The sequence below is a fragment of the Eublepharis macularius genome, chromosome 14 (assembly GCF_028583425.1).
Source record: "Eublepharis macularius isolate TG4126 chromosome 14, MPM_Emac_v1.0, whole genome shotgun sequence".
Taxonomy (NCBI): domain Eukaryota; kingdom Metazoa; phylum Chordata; class Lepidosauria; order Squamata; family Eublepharidae; genus Eublepharis; species Eublepharis macularius.
The window spans coordinates 38,465,658-38,491,715 of record NC_072803.1 but is presented as its reverse complement, the minus strand read 5'-3'; the positions used below and the strand labels follow the sequence as shown (position 1 = coordinate 38,491,715).

The following is a 26,058-nucleotide window of genomic DNA, read 5'->3' as shown; positions in this document are numbered from 1 at the left end:
ATGGAAGCAGTATCTTACACAAAAATAACACAACTCACTTAACATCAGAGAATCACAAAAACACAATTCCTGGCAAAAACACTTTATTTCTTGAACAGCTTTAGGTTACACAGTAGGAGGGCACAAAAGGGCATGATAGCAATGTACTACAAAAAATAATACAACCCACTTCACCGTTTGTGACAGCAATTGTGTTTGTGTGATTCTCTGATGTGAAGTGAGTTGTGTTATTTTTGTGTAGTACACTGCTTTCCTGCTCTGTGGTGCCTTCCTACTGTGTAACCTAAAGCAGTCACAGAAATAAAGTGCTTTTGACAGCAATTTTTTGGGGTGATTCTTTAATGTGAAGTGAGTTGTGTTATTTTTGTGTAAGATACTGCTTCCATGCCCTTTGGTGTCCCCCCCCCTGCTGTGTAGCCTAAAGCTGTTCAAGAAATAAAGTGTTTTTGACAGGAATTGTGCTTTTGTGATTCTCTGATGTTAAGTGAGTTGTGTTATTTTTGTGTAAGATACTGCTGCCAAGCCCTTTGGTGTTCCCCCCTGCTGTGTAACCTAAAGCTGTTCAAGAAATAAAGTGTTTTTGACAGGAATCGTGCTTTGTGATTCTCTGATGTTAAGTGAGTTGTGTTATTTTTCTGTGTGGGGGACTGCTGGTGTAATGTGTCATAATGCTTTGCCTACTTGTACTTTGGAAGGGAGAAAATAATTTTTTAAAAACTTTATTTTGTGTTGTTCTTGTTTTATTCTTTGTTGTGCAGTTGGTTCCCATCATAGGGAACAATGGGGCTGGCTGGCCAGCTATCTCTGTAGGTGGTGGGGGAATTTGAGGGAGGGTGTCTGTGGTTCAGGTGTTCTTTCACAGGGACCAGCTGGCACTCAGAAGTGTGCCCACCATTGTGGCACCCCTGGGCTGTGCAGAATTGCCCAGGGAAAGAGAGTTTAGAAGTTCCCAGCATAGGGAACAAAGGGAGAGGGCTGGCCTTTGCCAGCCTGTTCCTGGGGTTATGGGTGTGGGGCAGGTGGGGGTGGATTTGGGTCTGTGAGGGGCTAATGTGGGGATTTGGGTCTGTGTGCGGCAGCTGGGGGGGAATTGGGTTTGTGTGGGGCTGTAAGGGGTGGACTTTAGGGGCTGAGAGGACCTACTTGGGGAGGCCATGAAATGGCCCCCCCAAGTGGGAGCAGTCTGAGCCTTGGTGTGGGGTGGGAGGAAGGGTGGGAGAAGGGCCCCAGAGGGCTGGGGGCCATTTTGCATGCAAAATGCCACCCCTGGCAACACAAGCCTCCCCCAGCTGTCAGTGGTAGAGATTAGAGCACCTACTTGGGGAGGCCATGAAATGCCCCCCCAAGAGGGAGCAGGCTGAGCCTTGGTGGGGGGTGGGAGGAGGGGTGGGAGAAGGGCCCTAGAGGGTTGGGGGGCATTTTGCATGCAAAATGCCACCCCTGGCAACACAAGCCTCCCCCAGCTGTCAGTGGTAGAGATTAGAGCACCTACTTGGGGAGGCCATGAAATGGCCCCCCCAAGTGGGAGCAGGCTGAGCCTTGGTGGGGGGTGGGAGGAGGGGTGGGAGAAGGGCCCCTGAGGGTAAGGGGGCATTTTGCATGCAAAATGCCACCCCTGGCAAAGGAAGCCTGCTTCTTCATTTTTTCCCCATAGGAAATAATGAAGAAGATGCTCCTTTATGGGAGGATGGGGGGACCTGCTTTGGGGGGCCATAACATGGCCCCCCAAAGTCCAATCTGTCTGAAACTTGGGTGGTTGTTAGAGAAGGGTTAGAGGAAGGTCCCCACCAATTTTGGGCTTATTCGGTGGGAAAATGCCTCCTCCAGGCGTCCTGGAAGACGGAGGCATTTTCCCATAGAAAAAAGCCGAAAGAATGCCGAAATAATGCCGAAAGAATCCCGAATCCCGAATCCCGAAAGAGATTCTTGTTTCGGCTTTCAGCTTTAACGATAGAGAATTTTCTTTCGGCTTTCTACTTTCGGCTATAGCCGAAAATTTTTGGCTTGCACACCCCTAGTTATGACCTTTACTTTCTCTAGGGGAGATTTTTCTTTTAATCTATCCCTTAACCCTCTGGGTAGTCTGCTGCCACCAGGAATATTTTATTCCAAGATATTTTATTTAAATTTTCCCTTTGGTAACGTTCCTAAGCGTCAGGCTCTTTCGTGGTTCTATGTGGCCCTGAAGATAGGAATGGGATATAGCAATGACAGCTACACTGGGATATAACAAAACAAAAATAAACTTTTATTTAGTCAAGAAGCGTATCTGTTTCATAAACGTAGTTCTCGGTTCTTAAAGTTACTTCATTGACTCTCATTCACACAGCTGGCCTCTCTTTCCCTGACTGAGTGTCCTTTCACAAACATGCTCAGTTCAGGTTCCACACAGGTTATATTTCTCTCATAAACACTTCAACATATTCAGGCAGCACATAGCTAGCCTGCTTTCTTCTGACTAAAATTTTTCTCTCTATTCTCAGTCTCAAACTGCATTTACTCCGCCCACCCTCTCAGTCCTCAACCAATCATATCACTCACTCATCCATCTCCTTCACCCCCCACTCTTCACCTATCTCATCAAGCATTTAAAGATACATGCACACATTTACTTGGAATCATTACAGATGGCCAGTCCGATCTTGCTTTGGATTCCTTGGTCAAGGGTCTTGAGGCTGTGACGGTATGGTTACATCAGAGTCGCCTGAAATTGAATCCCCTGAAGACAGAGGTTCTGTGTCTGGATCATGGGGCAATTGAGCTGGGAACCGGCTCCCACCCCTCGATGGGGTACAATTGAAACCTTCACTGATGGTGAGGAGTCTGGGTGTGACCTTGGATGCCACACTTTCAATGGAGGCCCAGGTCACGACTGTTGCCAGGTCTGCCTTTTTTCATCTTTGACAGGGCAGGCAACTGGCACCCTATCTTTCACCCCAGGATCTGGCCACAGTAATCCATGCAACGGTCACCTCCAGGCTAGACTACTGCAACTCACTCTATCCTGGACTGCCCTTGGGCCTGACCCGGAAGTTACAGCTGATCCAGAATGCAATGGCACGCGTCCTTACCGGAACGCCCATCCAAGCGCACATTCATCATGTGCTGTGCCAGCTGCACTGGCTTCCAGTGGAGTTCCAAATCCGGTTCAAGGTGTTAACCTTGGTATTTAAAGCCCTTCATGGACTGGGACCTCCATACCTGTGGGACTGCCTCTTCCATTATGTCCCCTGCAGGGTGTTGCGCTCTGCAGACAAGCAACTCCTGGTGGTCCCTGGCCCAAAGGACATCCATCTGGCCTCAACCAGGGCGAGGGCTTTTTCTGCCCTGGCCCTGGCCTGGTGGAATGCTCTCCCCACTGGAGATCTGGGCCCTGTGGGACCTGTTACAGTTTTGCAGGGCTTGTAAAATGGAGATGTTCTGCTGGGCCTTTGGCTGAGTGCCAGCGAGTGTCCTTCTTCTTCCATCTAAGACCACCATTTCTTCCGGAGCTGCCCTCAGCCATCTGCCATGCCTGTATACGGACTCCCAATATTTGTTTAAATAGCCTGCTCCTGGAGTATTTTAATTATTTTTAAAAAAATATTATTGATTGTATGTTTCTGTGATTTAATGTATTTTTAATGTTGTTAGCCACCCCTTAGCCCATCTGTGGGGAGGGCAGGGTATAAATCAAATAAATAAATAAATAAATAAATGTTACGGTGAGCTTTTGAGCTGCTTGATGTCTGTGGACAGGACCATTTAGGGGGTGCTCAATAGGTTATCTTAGTTGCATTTTTTTCAAGAAAGTAATCTGTATAAAACTATGCCCCTCGTGAGGTCTGTGCCCAAGGCGGCTGCCTAGTTGGTCTAATGGTAGCACCAGCCCTGTCTATAGTTATGGCAAACAGAAATGGGGAAAGGGGACAGCCTTGTCTAGTTCCCCTTGTTATATGGATATTTATCGAATGTACATTGTTAGTCCTAACTGTAGCTTTTGGAAAAAGATAAAGAGCATTAATGGCATTTTAGAATTGATCACCAAAACCCATTTTTTGAAGTAAAAGTTTTAGATATGGTATTTCCACTTAATCAAATGCCTTCTCTATATCAAAGGCCAGAAGTAATGCAGGGGTTTTGTAAGCTTCACAGAAATTAATTATAGTTAAAGTGTTACGTGTATTGTCAAAAAGATTCCTGATTGGCATAAAGCCAGTCTGGTCAAGGTGAATGTAGTTGGTTATTTAAATTTAGACAATCTTTTGGCAAATATGCTTGTAAAGATCTTTTGGTCTTGATTCAGTAAGGGTATTGGTTGAGAAGATTTAGTATTTGTAATATCGTTGTCCTTTTTTGGAGTAACTACTATTTCAGTCTCTGACCAAGATAGAGGGATGCTACCTCCTATCACAACAGAGTTGCATGTGGCAGTTAGTGGAGTTGAAAGTAGGTGAATGTATTTTTTTGTAAAAATTTGGCAGGGAATCCATCCCTGTCTGAAGCTTTATTATTTTTTTCAAGGATTTGATAGTTACTGTAACATCTTCTGTTGTGGTTGGTTGGTCCAGATATTGTTTATGTTCTTGTGAGTTTTTTTCCAAATAATTTCCTGTGATGATAAATAATTTAAAATATGATTAGTGTCAGGATTGTCTGATGTACAAATGGTTTGGTAGTATTCAGCAAATACATCGGCTAATTTTACAGAATTCATTTGAGTTTTTCCTGGGTGCCTTTAATAGCTTGTATAGAATGTGAGGAGGTTTTTTCCTTTAATTTTCAAGCAAGTAAGTTTATAGATTGGGTGGCCTTTTTTGTGTTCATCTTCTAGTTTTCTTATTCTAGATATCATTTCATTTCTAATGTTTTCTTTTTGCTCTTCATGACAGGAGGCAATGGAGATTAATTTCCCTCTAAGTACCACTTCCATAGCATCCTACACGTGGATTTGAGGAATGCCACATAGTTTATTTGTTTCTATTGTTTAATTTCTAAAGAGACTTCAGAAGAAATGTATTTGTTAAATAAAAGTGATTTATTAAGTTTCCAATTTGTTTGATGTCATTTATTCTCAGTGTACATTCTGTCCAAGCATAGTCTGTCCACAACTTGTCACCAATCCTTGATGTAAAGAGTTTGACTAATTAATTTAGGAGATAAGAATATGTCATTTAAATATGTAATTTAGAAGATAAGAATATGTAATCAATCCTTGTGTATATATTGTGGATAGAAGAGAAGTATGTATAGTCTGTTACCAATGGGTTTTGAAGATGTCACTAGATCAATAGATAAAGCCTAAGAGCCATTAATTGATCTTAGCAGCTTAGTAACTGTATTGTTAATTTTAATTGCTTTGACACGATAGGCAGTAAAATTTAAAAAGTCATTCAGAGAGGAGTGATACAATTGTTTACTGCTGACACATTGATTTACTCATGCTGAACGAAAGCAGAATTGAAAGCCAAGAGAATCAAGTGCACTCTGAATGAAGACAGCTCGCCAGGTTGTTTTGATCTACAAGCAGCTCTCCACACTGAAAGCAGTGAAAGCAGCTTTCTCAGTAATCATGCTTTGCGGTATTATCCAATACAATTTTTAAAGTTTGTATATGTACACTCACACATTATGCAATGCATTTATATTTTGTATCACTTTCATTTTTATCAAAATACTTAATTTCACAGGTCAAGGGATGGTGTCATGGAAATATAAATAATAATAATAAATGTACTTATATACCGCTCTTCTACACATATGAGTGCCTCACCCAGAGCAGTGAACAAGTTAGTGTTATTCTTATCCCCACAATGGAGCTGGGGCTGAGAGGAGTGGCTGACCCAAGGCCAGCTACTGAGCTCATGTCAGTAGTGCGATTCAAACCAGTAGACTGCTGATTATGGTTTAGAACACATACTTAGTGAAACATATGCATTCTAAATAACACTGTATGAACTTCACTGTAGTTCTTTTTCTAGGATGGTGTATAACTGGTGCTTCTTTATCTTTGACAGCCAATTAAAAATAGTGAACAGTATCAGATAAATGTTCTGTAATTGTTAGCAGAGACCAAGGATGATCTGGTCATGTAACTTTTCCTGTCATTTTTACTATCCATCTCTCTTATCTTGCAGCGGGGCATAGTGGTACTTTTGGCTAGGTAGAATGTCACATGATTGGAAATAGTAAAAAAGAATTAAATTATGATTGGTTTGATATTTATCTATGTTATCATATGAAAAGATCATAGATTTCTGCATAAGATAATATATAAAAACGGTAATCCAAATAGCAGATCAGGGTTTTAGCCAAAAGAAATCTCATAAGATCTAGGCAGGAAAGTTACCCTTGTAATATGTGCTATGGTAACTTGAATGCATTTCATCGTTAATCTGACTGAGTTAGATTTCATTAAGAAATGTTAGGAAACTTAATTCTTGTTGTGTTCGTCTGTTCTATTTTTCTATGTTTTATTTAAATAAACATTTATATTTTGATACCTCACTTAATGAAAAAGACTAGCGTTTGTTAATGAAAGAAGCCTTTAAACTCTTAGGAGGAGTCTGTCTCCTGGCTGGGAGAGTGCAACAAAAACATCCATTCTGTTTATTTTGTACTGACAAACAGTTTCTCTAAAACAGAGAAACGTGTTTTCAGTTCTTACTTGAAGGTTTCAAGCTGCTCAGGATTTAAGATAAAACCTTCAACCCATCTCTACTTTTTACTTTTTAGTTAATGTTTAAAAGTTATGTTTAATATTTATGCCAAATATGATTATAGAAGCTATACTGTTTGAATTATCTATATACTTATTTGAGTTGGATTGTTACTAAAATTACAATTTTATGACATTTGAACCATTGTATAACATTACAACTTTGTACCACAAAAGTTTTAAGTTTTGCATGTAGAAGAGGTTGCCAAAAATAAATAAATTCCCCCATCCCCCATCCCCCATCCCCCATCCCCCATCCCCCATCCCCCATCCCCCATCCCCCACCTGGGCAGCGGGCGGCGGGCGGCGGGCGGCGGGCGGCGGGCGGCGGGCGGCGGGCGGCGGGCGGCGGGCGGCGGGCGGCGGGCGGCGGGCGGCGGGCGGCGGGCGGCGGGCGGCGGGCGGCGGGCGGCGGGCGGCGGGCGGCGGGCGGCGGGCGGCGGGCGGCGGGCGGCGGGCGGCGGGCGGCGGGCGGCGGGCGGCGGGCGGCGGGCGGCGGGCGGCGGGCGGCGGGCGGCGGGCGGCGGGCGGCGGGCGGCGGGCGGCGGGCGGCGGGCGGCGAAGACGAAGACGAAGACGAAGACGAAGACGAAGACGAAGACGAAGACGAAGACGAAGACGAAGACGAAGACGAAGACGAAGACGAAGACGAAGACGAAGACGAAGACGAAGACGAAGACGAAGACGAAGACGAAGACGAAGACGAAGACGAAGACGAAGACGAAGACGAAGACGAAGACGAAGACGAAGACGAAGACGAAGACGAAGACGAAGACGAAGACGAAGACGAAGACGAAGACGAAGACGAAGACGAAGACGAAGACGAAGACGAAGACGAAGACGAAGACGAAGACGAAGACGAAGACGAAGACGAAGACGAAGACGAAGACGAAGACGAAGACGAAGACGAAGACGAAGACGAAGACGAAGACGAAGACGAAGACGAAGACGAAGACGAAGACGAAGACGAAGACGAAGACGAAGACGAAGACGAAGACGAAGACGAAGACGAAGACGAAGACGAAGACAAAGACAAAGACAAAGACAAAGACAAAGACAAAGACAAAGACAAAGACAAAGACAAAGACAAAGACAAAGACAAAGACAAAGACAAAGACAAAGACAAAGACAAAGACAAAGACAAAGACAAAGACAAAGACAAAGACAAAGACAAAGACAAAGACAAAGACAAAGACAAAGACAAAGACAAAGACAAAGACAAAGACAAAGACAAAGACAAAGACAAAGACAAAGACAAAGACAAAGACAAAGACAAAGACAAAGACAAAGACAAAGACAAAGACAAAGACAAAGACAAAGACAAAGACAAAGACAAAGACAAAGACAAAGACAAAGACAAAGACAAAGACAAAGACAAAGACAAAGACAAAGACAAAGACAAAGACAAAGACAAAGACAAAGACAAAGACAAAGACAAAGACAAAGACAAAGACAAAGACAAAGACAAAGACAAAGACAAAGACAAAGACAAAGACAAAGACAAAGACAAAGACAAAGACAAAGACAAAGACAAAGACAAAGACAAAGACAAAGACAAAGACAAAGACAAAGACAAAGACAAAGACAAAGACAAAGACAAAGACAAAGACAAAGACAAAGACAAAGACAAAGACAAAGACAAAGACAAAGACAAAGACAAAGACAAAGACAAAGACAAAGACAAAGACAAAGACAAAGACAAAGACAAAGACAAAGACAAAGACAAAGACAAAGACAAAGACAAAGACAAAGACAAAGACAAAGACAAAGACAAAGACAAAGACAGCCAGGCCCCCGGGGGTCGCGGCTGCGCCGCTCCCCCCGACGCCCCCCGCCCCGCCTGCGGCGGGCCGGGGGCCCCCGGGGGTCGCGGCTGCGCCGCTCCCCCCGACGCCCCCCGCCCCGCCTGCGGCGGGCCGGGGGCCCCCGGGGGTCGCGGCTGCGCCGCTCCCCCCGACGCCCCCCGCCCCGCCTGCGGCGGGCCGGGGGCCCCCGGGGGTCGCGGCTGCGCCGCTCCCCCCGACGCCCCCCGCCCCGCCTGCGGCGGGCCGGGGGCCCCCGGGGGTCGCGGCTGCGCCGCTCCCCCCGACGCCCCCCGCCCCGCCTGCGGCGGGCCGGGGGCCCCCGGGGGTCGCGGCTGCGCCGCTCCCCCCGACGCCCCCCGCCCCGCCTGCGGCGGGCCGGGGGCCCCCGGGGGTCGCGGCTGCGCCGCTCCCCCCGACGCCCCCCGCCCCGCCTGCGGCGGGCCGGGGGCCCCCGGGGGTCGCGGCTGCGCCGCTCCCCCCGACGCCCCCCGCCCCGCCTGCGCCCCGCCGCACGGCACAGCAGGCAATCTAAACTCCCCTCTGTCTGGAGATCAGGGGGCAGGGCCACCAGCCATCTGACCATTTTCACCAAGGGTGATTTAAACATTTAGAAACTCCCCCCTTGTTCCAGCTGACCCGCAGTGACATCACTGCTCAGACCCCGTAGCTTCCACTTTTCAACCAGAAGTGATATCATTGGTGGCTCCAGAGTATACATGTACATGAGGAATGTGGATTGGGACCCCTGCTTGCCTCCTGACGTCCCCATCCCCTGCTTTTTACGTAAGGGGGGCTGGCAACGGAGAGTCTTTCATGGCCAACTGATTGGCTTCTCATGTTGGTTCCAGCTGACTGTGGGAGCAGATGGAAACAGGATTGAATCTTCTAAAGAAAAGTGAAAAACAGATAGTTTCATAGTGGGAAAAAATGGCTGGAGAGTTTGGAGGCAGCGAGTCCCTTGGAGGTAGGGCTGCCGGTTCCACCAGTGGAGGTGGCGCATCCCCTGCTCCCACCCTCTGCCCCTGCCATCACTCACCTGGGTGGCGGGGGTGGGGGAAGGTGGGAGAACAGGCCTCCTGGGTGCGCTCCCAGTGCAACACAGCGATGTCACTCCCGGGAGCGCTCCTGGGGCCTGTGCAATGATGTCACTCCCTGAAGGGAATCAGTAAGGTGAGTGCTGGTTCCTCTCTCCCCCACCAAGTGGGTAAGGCAACCTAACAACCCTACTTAGGGAACAGTATGTAGAGAGTCTGCTTTAGATTTTTATCCTTTGTGCAGCTCTGGTGACCCCAGGCACTTTACCACTTTAAGACTGCAAGAATATGCACATGTACCCACTGGGCATTTCGGGGGTGTGTGTGAGACAAATGTTTATCAAATGTGTCTAGTATTTTTGTTGAAAACATCTGGTAACCCTATTTTACTGCAACGTTTATCTTTTACAGTCCGTTCCATTCTGTGATCATTTCAGTGATGGGCATTTTGTTTGTTTATTGTGTCAGGCTATGGCATTCCAGTTGGCTAGAGTCTGCCTTCCTCCCCTTCTGCAAGAAGACAAGGTCTTTTGATTTCAAAAGGTTTTATTGAAAGACAGCTTTCAGGCCCAGATGTCCATATTCCAGGATCAAGTAGACCATGGCTGAACAAAGCTTTGTTAGGAATGAGTTACAAACCAAAAGTTGTTACAGATCAAACCTCAGATCCCAGCCTCCCCCCACCCCAGAGTTCACACAGCAGGAAGCCTCTCGGTGGGGACGCTGGCTCATCAAGGTCGTCTTGGAAGAAGGAGATAAGATGCAGCATTCTCTCCCATGGAAGGTGCGGTCCCAGCACTTGAAGAGACCTGGAGGAAGAGGAAGACTAAACAATTACAGAAATTAATATGGCGTTACATAGGTTACATTTTCACAGCATGGCAGATCCTGACATATTGAACCCACAACTCACCTGCTCAGATTGAGCCCTAAATACTAGCCCCTAGTTTCTTCACTCTATGTTGTTGTGTTTTAACCTATTATGTGCTGTGGTGAAATGACACCTCAAAGGTAACTTGTATAAAACATACAACTTTGGAAAATGTTTTAATTTGCACTCTGCCAAGGCTCAGAGGCTATTTTAAAACATTCTTCCCAGCTAGAAAAGGCTGTAGGACAAAATTTCTCCAGCTTGTTTGCGAAACAAATTCCTTTAGCTAGCACTCGGGAGCCAGTGTGTTGCAATGGTTCTTGTCTTGGACTAAGATGGAGAGCCAGGTTTGAATCCACACCCGCCCTGAAACTCATTGACTGATTCCTGGTCTGAAGCATTACGCTAATGGAGTGCAGCTAAGGGGGGGTGGGGAGAGAGCCTGTTCCTATAGCACAGCCATGTAAGGGATGCCCTGGACATGTCCTCCCTGATGTCTTCTTTGGCCAGATGGACTGTCCTTATTTACCTTCAGGCTTCTTTCTGCTCCATGTTTCAGCAACAGCCACACTTGGATTTTTACAACCCCCCTTTTAAATATTTTGGATGTTTGTTTTTCCCACAGTTTTCTACCCTTTGCTCACAGAAGGCCACAGATTAAGAATTGGGAACTTCATGCTCTTAAACTTCTCCCGTTTACCATCTACTAGCCAGCCACTGGGCTTCCCTGGTCTCTTATTCAGGAAGTAAAAAAGGGTTTTGTACAACTTGTTTTAATCCTTACTGGAAGTGACACTCGCCCAGTTATTTGCATGTTGCGCCATCGTTTTGGAGATGATCGTAGAAGTGTGACACGCCTTCTGCCAGCTTTTGGGAGGCCATAAATAGTGGTTGAAGCAAAAGAGCTGTCACTTGGAGCATACAGGAAGGGGAGGCTGACCTCGTGGACAGAAGAATCCCACAGGTAATGCCTTTTGCAGTTTGCTGCTGACAATGCAGGAACAATGCTCTCTTTCTTGCTTTCAGGTTGAGTTTCTCTGGATCTGAGTCAAGATTGTAGTAAAATATAAGCCTCGAGGAAACTTTGGCAGAGAATCTCTCCATCTCCCACATGTTGCTTGTCTTAGGGCAACATGTCTGGTAAATCACAACATGTCTGGATTAGACTTGACCTTCTCAGCTCAAGGATGGGGGTTAATGAGGATGGATTCTTTGGTGGAACATTTTGAAGAGACAGTATACCCTTTTTGTCAAATTTCTGCAGTGGGGTCCATCACAAGAGTTTATTCAAACAAGGGGAGGAGGCAACACAGTCTCCCTTCCCGCCTAGGGCACACAAAGCTACACAAGTGAGGTACCAGGTGCAAGAATGTGATTTTGGCTCAGTCAGTGTCAGGTCTCGATTAGGCCCAAGGGGACTTGCAATATTTTCTGACCCAATGCCAAACATGCCCAGTTCCTTCAGCTGCTCCCCATAAGGTCTGCCATCATATTGGCTGCTCTTCTCTGTTAATATTCATTGGAAACATGGTGAGAGATAGAAATCTAGCAGTCTTGCACATTGCTAATGCAATGCTGTCATCTCCCCGGAGCTGTCAAGGGGACAAGGGGAACACAATTCTAGGGTGGGGGTCCTGGTCTCCTTGGGGGGCCATGAAAGTGGAGATGTCATAGGATTTGTGTTCATAGGCTGTTTGGGGTGTTTGAGGCAGAGGGAATTTTTGCCTGAGGTGTGTGTGCTGGTTCTTGGAAATCCAACCTCCCATGCATCTTCCATGGGAGAGTCCTGTAAATGCAAATGCAACAAGATTTGCATTACATATGGGAGTGAATGATTAGGCAGTCTCGCCTCATTGTCTACCCTGTGATTGCATGGGCCTACTGGGAAATAATGAAACAACATTCTGCTTTCCAAACATTTCTCCTGTGAGATTCCCTTTCCATGGCACAGTACAGCACACTCCCTGCCTATAGAATTATGGCCAATGTAGATGATCCTGATAGTCATCAAGGAGTGTCCTGCTGACTGATGAGGCTGGCATTCCTATTGAAGCCCTAATCTGTGGAGCACAGAGGTGGCCAGGGCAGCCGATACTAGAGTTACCAGCCTCCAGGTGGTAGCTGGAGATCTCCCGGAATTACAACTGATCTCCAGGCCAAAGAGATCACTTCCCCTGGAGAAAATGGCTGCTTTGAAGGGTGAACTCTATAGCATTATATCCCACTGAGGCCCTTCCCCAAACCCCACCCTCTCTAGGCTCCATCTCCAAAATCTCCAGGAATTTCCCATCCTGGACTTGACAGCCCTCGCTGATACAATCCCCCCAGGCCACCTTGTTCATCCCACAGAGACTGTTCTTCTTGCAATGATCGACTACCAAATACTTCTCATGAGCTCTGATTGGTTTGGTTCATAAGGATGACTTGCTGTCATTGCATTCATTGATGCATCATTTCATCCCAACAGGATCTTTTGTCTATCCTGACTTGTATAGTTACGTTTAACGCTGTCCACCCTCAGACTTCCAGTGGCAACTCCTGCATTATGGAACAGACTTCTGAAGGACAGTACTAACTCTTTGAAGGAGAAGCAAGCCCAAAGTATTGAAAAAGACTTTTGAGGGCAGTTAATTAAGAGGTCCTCTTATAGGAGGAAAGGATGGATGGATGGATGGATGGATGGATGGATGGATGGATGGATGGATGGATGGATGGATGGATGGATGGAATGTGTGTCACCATCACAGAGCAGAATTTATATTTGCTTCAAGTTTTTTTCTACCTCTTTCTTTAACCCTCAGTAACTCAAGAAGCAGAAAAATCTCTCTGGGATGGATGAGGGTGCCTAAGAAGGATTGTATCAACTGCCCACAGATTAGGGCTTCAAAAGGAGTGCCAGATTCATCAGTCAGCCGAAAAGTCCCTGAGGGCTGTCAGGATTGTCTACTCTGGCCATATTTCTATAGGCAGGGTGTGTGCAGTACTGGGCTGTGGGAGGAATGGGAGTCTCACAGGAGAAACATTAAGAAAGCACAACATGATTTCATTACTTGCCAGTAGTCCTCACATTGGCAGCTGTTATTTACCAGTAAAAAAACATAAATGGATTGCCCAGTGAAATCTGATACTAGTTCCCATACTTCTGATTGTCAACAGCAGTCAGAGTCCTCTTGCTAGCCAGGGACTCTCTTTATGATATATTCATTCTTTTATGTTTTTCTGGATAAATCTGTCACTAAGAACTGTTTCTGTCTCTCATCAGCAGGCAGATACAGACAGCCCCTGAAGGTTAAGATGCCCAGAAGCCAAACAAAGGTCTGTTGCATTCATTCTTCCCTTTACCAAGGGACTAAAGAGCTGGATGCTGGGAAGTAGCAGCTTTCACTGAGTGCTGCAGGGCAGGGCAGGGCAGGTGTAGCTGCTTTCTGAGCAGCCAGGAAGGGCTCACTGTACAAGAAGAGTGAAATGTGCAAGTTGACTGTAGTCATAACAGAAGACAGTCATTTCTGCAGTTTCTCAGCAGGTTGTAAACACAGAGGGAAATCCACACCCAGGTTCCGCTGTCCCTTGGACAAACTGTACTTTCAGGGCCTTTGAGGGTCAGAGAAGACAGGGAACCTCTAACTTAGGTTGGAGAAACCTACTACAGAGCCACCTTTCTGGTTTTAAACTATAGCACTGCAGTTCCTTAACACCGCCTACCCATCAGTGCTTAAGCATTATTGTTATATGCAAAACAACAGAGTCTTCTAGCACCTTAAATATGAATAGCTTTATTTTGACAAAAGCTGCCATGTCACTGCCCCTGTGCCCATCTTGCAAAAGCTGCTGCAGCCCACAAAACAGGTTGCAGGTTGCAGCTGCAATGCCCCCCCCCCAAACAAAATCCAAAAACAAAAGTCATGTCAAGCCTTCCACTAGGACCAATGAAAAGAATATAAAACTGTGTAGTAGCTTTGGAGCTCTCCAGAACTTTTAATCAAGTTGCATGTTTACAAGAAGGAAGGATGGAAAAAGATGCTTCAGGCTATGATCTTAAGATGGTTTCTTGCTTCTTCTCAGAAGGCCAAACGTGCCACACCTTTGGCCTTCTGAAGAGGCAAGGCACTGATGCCATTCTGCCTCTGCATACCTGCTCTGCATTCCACGCAGTGTGCTTACAAACAGAGGTGGGTCAAGCAAGATGTAGTCCTCACACCATGTGAGGAAGCTGCCGCTGGAAGATGGCTGCACAAGCCCTAAATGGGATGGTTGTGAGTTGTGGCAGTTGAAGCCTGCTCTTTCTCCCCCACCATTGGGGGCCGGGGTCATGGGCGGTTCCCCCAGCATGGGGCCTGGGGCAGCTGCCTCTGTTGCCCATTGGCTAGGACCACCTTTGCTTACAAATTGATAGATCCAAAGGAGTTAGCTGTGTTAGTCTGTAGTTGCAAAATAGTAAAAAGTCCAGTAGCACCTTTAAGACTAACCAACTTTATTGAGGCATGAACTTTCGAGAACCACAGCTCTCTTCATCAGATGCATGGTGCCATGTATCTGACAAAGAGAGCTGTGGTTCTCAAAAGCTTATGCCTCAATCAAGTTGGTTAGTCTTAAAGGTGCTACTGGAATTTTTACTATTTTGCTTACAAAGAACCCTGAGTATCATGGCCTGAAACAACTTTTTAAAAAACATCTACCCTGATGAAGAGTTTGGGGCAATTCAAAAACTTACACGCTGTCATGTGTTATTTGGGCTGGTCCTAGTAAAAGATATCACATGGCTTTTGTTTTTGAATCCTACTCAGTGGTTAATTCTAGTATGATGTTGGATACAGCTAAGGATACAGCTACGGCTCTGTAGGGGAAGGGCAGGAATTGCATCTGTACAGGGACACCAATTCTCTTTCCACACTTACAGAACGCCATCTACAAGCTGCAGATCAAGCAACATTTCTTTACAATGGCTTCAGGAGAAAAGTCAGAGGTGCCAGCTGCCAGTGAAACTGTGGTGGACCAAGATATGGTGGACTGGTTTAAAGAGTTGTTTGATGAAGGTATTGCCCGTGCTTTCTCTGGGGGTGCATTCAAGGGCAAAAAAAAAACCGCGGCGAAGGTAGAGAAAAGGCTTTGGGGCATGATGGAAAACTGTGAAGATTGTGATATTGTTAAGATGGAGCAGAGAAGATCATGAAAAAAACTCAGGACAGCACCACTGTAGGTATTCCTTTGCAGTTGCCAGCAGTATTTTGGATCTGTTTCCAGCATAAGTCAGAACACACCAGAGAGAAGCACAGAAAAACAAACATCTTATGGTTGCAAAAGGAGAGATTAATGTTGGAGTAATACACTAGAATGGAGGTAGGGGAACATAGGTAGTGCTTACTAATAGTTTGTTTCGCTCATAACCAAATCCTATCATGAGGTGGCCGAAGGCCATTTTTCATCCATTGTAGAATTTCCCTCCTAGATGGCTGAACTCAGTACAGTATTCTCCTAAGAGTCTGTCTAGGTGAGACATTTTGGCATGGGCACATGCTTGTTCTAACGTGCTCCCTCCAGTCAGACTTTGGCTGAAGGGAACTAACAGAACAGCACCACAGAGGGAGGAATGGCTCCTGTCCTCCCCCAATGCCATTTTTTTTTTGCATAAAAACTGGGTGAGGGGAGTTATTTCACTAATTTTGCAGCTCCATGTGGAAGAGCAAAATCAGCAAAATAACTCCCCCCCCCCGTGCTGTTTTCATGCAGGAAAATGGCTTGGGGGAAAGCAGGAGCACTCGCTTGCCTTGGGGTGCTTGTTTGAGCCCTCCCTTGTTTTTTAAAGAAACTGTTCTCTTCAGCTGACATGTGACTGCAGGAAGCATGTTAAAACCAGAGCATACCCATGCAGAAACGTATCTTCTAGAGACGCCCAAAGTAAATGGAAATTGTGGACAGCTGTGTTAGTCCACAGACAAATCAGTCAGCAGCAGTAGGGGATACCTGTATTAGGACCCACTAAAACATCACACAGTAGTGAGCAAGTTTTCCAGTTTCCGGAGCTCTTCTTCAGACTAGATGCTATGCCCCTTCCCTGCCAAAAAAGCAGGAAAGGTGGAGAAAAGTCTTTGGGGTATGATGGAAAGCCCAAGCCTGAAGACTGTGATACTGTTAAGATGGAGCAGAGAAAGTCATGAAAAAACTCAGGATAGCACCGCTGTGGGTATTCCTTTGCAGTTACCTTTGGGTTTTTCCCAGGACAAACATGGTTACCTGTAATTTCTAACTCCTTGGTGATTTTCAAGCAAAAGACATTTTCTGAAGCTTATTCATGGCTAGTGATTGAAAAAGATGTCCAGTTTGGTTCTCTGCAGACTAGAGATTCCATGGTTGTATGTGGCTACTAAGTGATCTGGGTTTTCTTTTTCATGAATTCCAGAGTCTGTGGTAACATCACATTCTAAGCCTTCAGCAGCTGGTCCAGAAAGTGTCCCTGAAGGAATAGAACCACGTAGATACAGCCTCCGAGACATTGAACAAAAGAGCCTTTATCTACAGGACAAAAACCTGGTAGCAGCCCCCCTGCAAGGTGACAACTCTGCTCAAGAAGGTTGGTTGCCTTAATATTTCTTTGCTGGGGCGACAAGGACCCTTCTGTTCTTCCCCAGCCTTCCGCTGATCCAGAGTCTAGGTGCACAAGGGAGTGTCACGTTATCTCCTCCCAACTTACAAATTTCCTAATTCCCCAAACAATGAAGAGTTTCCACAGAGAAGCACAACCAGATTTGGTTTCCTTTGGATGAAAGAGGGTAGGAGATGTGATGTTCTGTAACAGTTTCTTTATTTACAATTGTGCAAGTAGAGCAAGAGTTGGAAACCAAGAATTACAAAGCAGCAGCTTTATTATCCTTCACTTCTCTTTTGGCCGGCTCTTGGCTTTTGCGGTCATCTGTATCTTCCAAAACTGCCAGCTGCTGTTTCTCAGGGCCAAAGTGTGTGTGATATGAGTAGGGTCATGGCATGGGTACCCAACTAGACTTGTGGTCACACATTCATGTGGGGACTAACCTTTACAAACCAGACCATCACTTGGCACAGCTCCAAACACTGTGAGGAGGAAGGAAGGGCTTCAGGCTTTCATCCTGTGCTATTTTTGCTAGTGGAAATGGCTGAGGGGGGGGGTTGCCCCTTCCTCAGGCTACACATGTTCACCCAGAGCATGTTGAGCTCAAGGAAGGGGCAAACTGCCTCCTCCTGCTGTTTCTGCTGGCAAAAATGGCACAAAAGGGAGGCTTGAAGGCCCTCCTTACCACACGGTGTTTGGAGCAGCATGGAGTGCATTAGGAGCTGTTAAATGTTAGTTCCCCTTTTCATGGGACTGATAATTGGGTCAAGCACCCATGACCCAACTCCTGTCACATGTAATGCATATTTTGGCCCTCGGACAAAGACTCATCAGCCTCCCTTCAGCAGGTTGGGGCACGTTCTACAAGCTCTGATGGGTAAATCATTCAAATGTAGTTCTCCCACTTATTAGGAAACCATCTCTCCACCTTCAGCTCCCAGTCAGAGCTGAAACACATTCAGGTTGTCCAGTTCCAATACTAACACTTTTCGATCACAAACATTTCAATTTATGGATTGCCTTCTGGAGATCCCCTTCACTCTCATGGTTGATAGTACAGTGGCCTTAGCTGTTCATTGTATTTGTTTACCTATCTATCTGGGTCCAGTCCAGAAGTCATGAATGGAGAATTTCCTGTTGAAACTTAGATGCATGGGGTGCCATGCACATAGGAAGAGGGGGTTTAAGCCTTCCCAACCCATGCAGTTTTTCCTACTTGAAACGAATTCAGGAAGCTGATAACTGCCTTGTGTAGTTATGAGCTACACAAGTACTACATGTAAGTTTCTCCAACTGGGCAAATAGCAGCTCTCTGAACCATTTCAGGAAGGGACAATGGGAGATAGGGGGAAGGCATAAGGCCTTTCTTCCAAAGTTCTGCTGCCCCAATCCAATTGTCCCAGTTGGAGACCAACATATCTGAGAATTCCAAGTTTCAATCGACTGGACCACACAGCCCTATAAACCATTTTGGTTTGTTAACTGGCCTTCTATGACCAAGTTAAGCCTTGCCTGCAAGAGAGAATCTTTTCTAAGTTCTGTTCTGGGAAGATACCTCCAAGAAGAAAGAAAGAAACCAAACAACTAATTTATAAGGTTATAAATTTATTCAGACCAAGCTTCTTCAAAAATCATAATATTTAGCTCTAAGAGACCAGATTGTGACATGTGGAAAAATATGAATTAAATAGAGCAGAAACACCTAGGACTCAGTTTATTTCTATTAATAAAAGACCAGCAGAAGCAAATGTAGCAATACTTAAAATATACTGTCATAGCATAGCAGGGTATCTCACCAATCCAAGAGGTCTGTATTGAAGAGAGGGAGAGTTTCAACTTTTCTTTCTGGACAGCATACCTGCAAAATAGAGGTGAGTTGGAGAAGAAAGTAGTTTCCTCCATTTTTCTCCCTCAGGTTCCACATCTATTTTTATAATTTTTTGGGCACATCCACCCACCTCTCTCAACCAATCAGATCTCCTTGATTCTATCTCATCTTTGGCAGGAAAAGTTCCGTAATCAATAAAATTTGCAAAATAACTGTGTCACCTTTTCTGGACTTCCCCTGTTCTGGGATTTGGCTTGCCCTTCTTTGGGTCACTTTAACCTATCTCGGAATGTGCTGTTGGGGCCCAAATTATGACAACTCATCTCAAATACATCAGTATAAATTCTCTGGGTTGATCTGACTCGTTCCTCGAGCCAACTGTGCCCCATTGCAACATCCTGAACATCTGTCCCTACTTTAAATGACTTTAAATGTGATTGTGTGAATAACACCCTATCATAACTCCATTTACTTATATAACTTCTATCTTGGTAGCTCATACGAATAAGTATGAATATACCTCCTATGGATATATGGTTGCTGTATGATTCTATATTGATATGTATGTGTAAGTGGATGGTTGCGCTTATAACTTGTAAATAGATTTTATTGAGTGTGCAACTTTAATAAGTATGAATCTTAAAGACTGCAGAGAGGGAAAAAGCAAACTATTAAGATGGCCCTCATTTTCTATCAATCCAATCTCCTCAGCCATTATTTGGGGTCCCTCAATAAACCAGAACCCTATTAAAGTAAAGGTCTATTTTTCAAAAATCATGAACTCTATTAGGAGTTTAAGCGTTCAAAGTTCTTCCAGGCCATCTGCCAAAAATTCAAGCCACATCACACTTCAGTTGTGGCCAGGACTCTTTGCCAGGTCACAGCAACTTTTCTGGCTAAGTCTTTTCTCAATAATATTTGTCAACTGTTTGGCACGGCCCGTTTTCAGAACAAAAGTTGCTTATTGTGCACACAGAAATCAGCTCCATGGAGCAGCATGTTAGAGATATATCAGGGGTGGCCAAACCGTGGCTTGGGAGCCACATGTGACTCTTCTAGACATATAGTGTGGCTCCTGGTGGTCTCTGAGTATCACCATGGCCATACATTTTATTTTAGTTTAGTTTATTTCCCTCCCTCCCTTCCCTCCTTTCTTTTCATGTATTTCTCTCCCTCCCTCCCATTCCTTCTTTCCTTCTTTCTTTCCATATCTTTCCCTCCCTTTTCCTTTTTTCCTTCCTTCTTTCCTTCCTTCATATTTTCAGTAAAAATGTTGGGGTTGCCAGGTCTGACTCAGAAAATACCTGGAGACTTTGCGGGTGAAACCTAGCAAGGATGTGACATCACTTTTGTGATTTCACTTCTAAGTCAAAGATCAAGTGATGGCTCTTCCCAAGCTCCACCCCTTCTGATGATATCACTTTCAGCATACTGCACCAAACCCCACCCCTTCCTGTGATGTCACGTTCAGGACACTGCCCCAAACCCGCCTCTTCATTTGAAGTCACTTCAATGCATCATGTCTTGCGGCTCTCAAACATCTGACGTTTATTCTGCATGGCTCTTACATTAAGCAAGTTTGGCCACCCCTGAGATATATCAAAGCCTATAGATTTGATTGTTAGGCCTCTTCTATAGGTCTAACAAGTTGCTGATTGCTTGTGGATTTTTTGTGCCATTTCAAACACAACCAGTTTGGCCGCTGGCTGTTTGCAATGCAGGGTTGAGCCAGGGTTTTTCTGAAAATTGTTTTTCCCTTTCTCAAGTTTTCAGTGTGCTTCTCATCCACAGTGGAATACTGTTTGAAATATCCACAGCACTTCTGACAGTGCTGCCTTTTTTGTTTTCTCTCCCAATTCCAGCACATTCTATTTTTGAATGTATATAGATTAGCAGGATGGTGCTATAACATTCTAACAATAAGTGTAGCCAGTTCTCAGGAGTCCCAGCTTTCCTTTTTAAAAAAGTTAGTCTCTAGCTCCTTCTGTTGCAGAGATATCTCAGTTGGGAATTCAGAGAACACCTATAATTACAACTCTGCAGCACTATAGTGATATTTTTGTGCAGCCACTTCTGGTGCCAGAAAAGGCAGCACTGTTTGAAATGGTCACAGTGACTCACATACAGTTCATAAATGGATGTAAATTCTGTTTGAAATCACTGCCCCCACAAAATTGGGACAGCAACAGATTAACAACCAGATTAAAACAGAAATCTGAAATGGCCCATATCCTCTATGAATCCTAACAGGGGCACAAGTATTGGGCCTCTATCTAGGCCTCAAAATATGGTGCCGACCAGCAAGCAGTCATTCTCCTGCCCAAATCCTGCTTCAGTTTTGTTTGCAGAAGATTGAGCTCTGAGCTCCGGACCCTGAAGAATAATTGGGAAAAGCTGTATCCATTCACAATAGTCAAGACAAGGAAAATCCTAACAATATTCTATTCTCAAGGCAAGAGATCGACCACTGGTTTAAAATCTGGGTGTACCGATCACATGCAGAAGATGAGAATCCCTCTTCCACAAGGAGCAGTTTCCTGTTTCTTCTGGAACAGTGTAATGTAGTGGGCATGCATGGGAGAGATCAAGCTCCTAATCCTACTAAGAAGGTGGTCCACCACCTCTGCCTAACAAGGTGAGGATACAAGCAGTGAACACGTGAAACACTTTGTATAATAAAAAAGCTGCAGAAGCGCTCCACGCAACCGTATTGAGTGAGCTCCAAACACATGTTCCTTAGGCCCCTGAGCCAGTTTGCTTTCCACACATTCAGATGGTAGCTGCAGTTTTTTCAAGTGCTGCAGCAGTCTGATTTGGATCAGGACAGAAGCACAGAGGGGAAGGGGCTCCAGCCTCCCCACCCGCATGCTCTTCCCATCCCAGAGGCATTATTTGGCAAATACTGAATTGAGCTTCAAAACGTAGCTATCTACAGCTGCTGTCTGGCTGTGAGGAAAGTGAGTGAGGTTGGAGGAGCTCAGATCTGACAGTAGTGACCAGTTTCGCCTTCAGATCATGGCTACCCATGGACCTTTGTCAATGTCACCTAAGAGGGAGGTGAAACACGCTTTCGTCATTCAATTAATGAGGGCAGTCGTATGCTAGAGGAGGGAGCAGGCCATCTTGCCTTGAATGAAGAAAAGACCAAGGGTTGCAGCATGGGGGTGGAGGGAGCTTTGCTGGAATTTGCTGCTCCTCTCACTCCAAGGGCCCATAAGAACATTCCTACACTTGACCAGTCACCACTGAGAAAACTCAGCCACTACAGATTAAACAAGTACTTCATGACAAAGAGAACTTTTTGAAGATATGTAAAAGTATGAGAATTGGTGGGGAGACTTTTTTTGCTTGTTCCTAGAGATGTCGTGGACACTATTCAATAGGTGTGTGCAACACTTGTGTAACTCCAGCCCAAACAGCATTTGTCAAACACATAAAAGTACTAATGGAGACGGCTGAATTTTCCAGTCAACACAAAATGTAATTTAATGCTAGGGAAAAGTGATTTCCCATTACAGAAGCACTTTCCTGGGGGTGATGTCTGAAATTCCCCACAATGATTAACAGCTGAGTGTTTGCTTTGGGAAAAAAGAGGACCATCTGCAATTAACCTCTGGAACAGAATACAGTGGTATAATGATTTCCCTTTCTTTTTTGTTCCTTTCTACAGAGATCCTCAGTGTGCTTCCCAATAGATCCCTGGATCGCAAGAGGATCCCTCTGATCTTGACGGTCAAAGGGGGCAGCCAGGGAATCTCATGTGGTAAAGAGGGCCAGCCCAAACTGCAACTGGAGGTAAGCTCGGGAGACCCCTTGCTATCAACCTACTAAGGCCTTCTTGCCATAGCCACCAAGACAAAAGCATGACCCATGTGCATATAGAGAGATGGTTGAATTAAACTCCCTCCGTTGGTCATAATGCTGATCAAGTCACAAGCCCCCTGTGGTGATAACTTGTGCCACCTCTTGCCCAAAGCCAAGGGGCTCAGCCTTGTTGAACATGTGGCCACTTTCAGAATTTTGAGAACAGCTAGTGGGCGCTACAGCAAATTAATGCCCAAGGGAATGTGGGGCCAGTCACAAAATGGCTTCCATAGGGACTGATCGAATCCCAAAACTTAGGTAGCTGTTTCCAAATTGGTGCTGCCCGCAGTCATAAAGATGGTGCTGCCTGGTCTCTTCTGAAGATCCTCCTTGGCCGTTTCCGCACAGCCAATTGTTCCCACCTTTTGCCTGCTTTAGGTCTGTGTTTTGTTGAGTTATGCCAACAACTCATCTTCCACATGCAAAATCCACAGGTGCTTACATGTGGTTGTGAGCTTGCTGCATAACCTCCGAACGTACCAAAAAAAAAAAAAAACGTTTTTGAAGGGGAGGTGGAGTGCTTTCATCAGCACAAGCAAAACGTGCCTGTCCCCTTTATTTTTTTTTATTTTGTGAATGCACTATTGCATACAGCCACAGTTGCAACTAGGCATCTGCAACTGAACACAGTATTCAAAAAGAGAGGCAACAGCTGCAGAAGAAATGGATGGAGATTCAAAAAGGAGTGGGAGGTTTCTTCTTGAAACACAGAAACCCCAGTAAAAACCCACAATACACACAGCTGGCAAATGATACTGCCACATTTCAAGGGTGACCTGCACTTCTTACAATGTGCGGAAACAGCCCTACTGTAGCTTCCAGTGGAGAAAAATCAAAAGATCACTTTGCTTTGGAGGAGAGATGCTGTGGGGCAGAAACGAGCAGACGGCAGCCCAGGAAACATATCAGCATGCATCATCATGGGGATCACTGCGGTAGCCTGAATTTCCACTCCAGTCCATCCCAGCCTGCATGCCTTTTAGCACAGAACAATCCTGTCTTTCAAAAATATCCCCCTCCCACTCGATGTAGTTGCTGATTTAGAAATGGTCATGTCAGTCTCTCACTTGTTTTCTTATAGGATAAAGACCTCATTTATCTTTTCAACAATAACGAGGAGGCCAAACGATTCACCTTCTTCAAGTCTTATAATAGCAGCACCCACACATTTGAATCGGCGTCTTACCCTGGGTGGTACCTCTGCTCTCCAGCCGAAGCTCACAAGCCTCTCATGCTCACCAGTGACCTGGGAGGAGCTGCGATCACTGACTTTTATTTCAACCGTAAATAGCCCAGGGAACTAAAGCTGAGTCTGTATGGGTCAATTTCGCCGGGGGAATCTGAAATCACTTTCATTTCCAGAAAATAGCTCCAGGAACTGGTACTAGCCGAGGAATACATGCAGCTAATCCAAGCACCAAAAGGGGCAGAAATGCCATCCCACAAATGCACAAACAATCTGATTACTCTCCTATAGCTAACTCTTGTAGATTGTCGTTGGCAATGTTTTTAACACAGCTGGAAGGAGGATGGGGAAAGTGTAGTCTGAATGCAATGAATGTTTCATGAGAAAGATGCAAGAGACACCCTGTCTATAGGTGTAGGGAGGGAAGAACTAGGAGGTTGAATTGTAGAGTATGATGGCTACTCTTTGTGATAGGCAGAGCAAGCATTTGAGAACAGTGGGTAGAAATTCTGGGATCTGTTTTTGAAAACAATCTTATTGTTCTGTCCTTAGGGTCAGTAATGACTCGGTGCTTGCAGAGGGGACTACCTTTACCTAGTTTTTATAATTTAAACACTATTTATATAATTTTTCCTTGTGCCATTTGGAGATGTTATCTTTTCTGTTTTTATTGTTACCCTGATAGGACCTGGGTTGGGAGCTCCAGATATGTACATGAATTGCAAGTCATTATCCTGCCTCCAACAGCTCAGTGAACCAAAGCTTTCATGAACTCACTCTCTGGCAGTGACTGTGTCTGAAAGGATGCAGTTTTTGCATGTGTCTTCTTTGGGGTAGATGTTGTTGCTTGCTTTATGTGCTTTTTTATTGGTTGCAGAATTGTTTATGTTTCAGCATGGATGCATTGATTTGAATTGGTGTATGCCATAGGTTTGAGTTTATTTAATATTTATTGTGCTTTTGTGTTTTATTATGACATGAGAACTTGCCCCAAGAACCTTCAGTCTGGGAGGATGAAATACAAATGGTTAAAATAAATGAATGAATGAAAGAATGAATGAAAAATGTGCTGTGTGCACCCCCCCCCCCGCCCCAATGAATCAAGAGGAATCATGGCTTGGACGTTGCCACCCACAGGACCCTGAAAAGTTCCTCCATTTTCCAGCAAAAAAGAAAGGCATGGGGAGTGTGATCATTATGGCTCAGCAGAAGTGCAACAGATTCCAGTTCTTGAATTCTTTACTTATTTGATTAGGCACTCAGTGCTTCTTCACCAGGAACTGTTGGCAACTGATTACACCACCCTGAGAAAGTTGTTTGTCTATCCTCCAGGGAAGCATTCCCTTGAACAGTTTCCCAAGTACAGAAGCTGGCTGGTGGACTGTCATCTCTATCCAGATGTAGAATCAGGAAACCTTTCTCTGTCTACCTTTTCAGCCTCTGGACCATCACAGTTTCCTTTGGCTTTATATTCTTCAGGCCCAGAAAATTGCCCTGTTGATTTCCTTGTTGTCATGTATTCCCCACTTCTTCAAAGGGTGAGCAGTTCTACAGGAAGCACTTACCTGAGTTGGTCCCCTTTGGAGGGGAGAGCATGGGAGTCCTATAGAGGAGAAGAATGCCCACTATTCTACATCAAATCTTGATAGAGATCTTGTACTTAGGCTATGCTTTAGACAACTAACAACAGTCTCTGTCTGCCTTTCTTCTAAATTAAAAAGAAAAACCTGCTGTTTCTTCACACATCATCACACCAACTGGGTGTTATGAGAACGTTGATGGAAATGTTTGATTGATGTGTTAGTGTTGTGAGCCTTTGAGAAAGTTTGGCTACAAAATAGGATAGAAATAAATGCTGGCAAAGTCCGTTAGGCTCCGCCTTTCAACAGCCACTAAGCAATTATCATCTTGAAGAATCCTCAAGTGCACTGTCTGTACCTGTAAAACAGAAAAAGTTTTTGTGGAAAACTTTTGCAAGTTACTCACTTCTCAAAGTTCGTGTTGGCAGTTTGCCTTATCAGCAGGAATTGCAACATTGCACTTTAAGAATATTTCTGAAATAAGCTGGGACTCTCCAGCAAATTTATGCATCTGTTGGTGTTTGTAAAACTTTTTGGATAGGACCTATTTATATTTACTTATTGTATTTACTGTACAGGTATATTTATTGCATGTATATAGCACTTTAGC

At 45.1% G+C, this 26,058-nt stretch overlaps 1 protein-coding gene across 1 annotated transcript; it reads left to right on the top strand.

Annotated features, from left to right (window-relative positions):
* The first annotated feature begins 11,337 nt into the window (after positions 1-11,337).
* On the top strand, positions 11,338-26,058 carry LOC129342444 (interleukin-1 family member 10-like). The gene is made up of 5 exons (XM_054998215.1): positions 11,338-11,371; positions 15,305-15,440; positions 16,805-16,975; positions 22,489-22,613; positions 23,764-26,058. Exons 2-5 carry the CDS (start codon positions 15,347-15,349, stop codon positions 23,971-23,973), a joined length of 600 nt encoding a protein of 199 aa, XP_054854190.1. The 5' UTR covers positions 11,338-11,371; positions 15,305-15,346; the 3' UTR covers positions 23,974-26,058.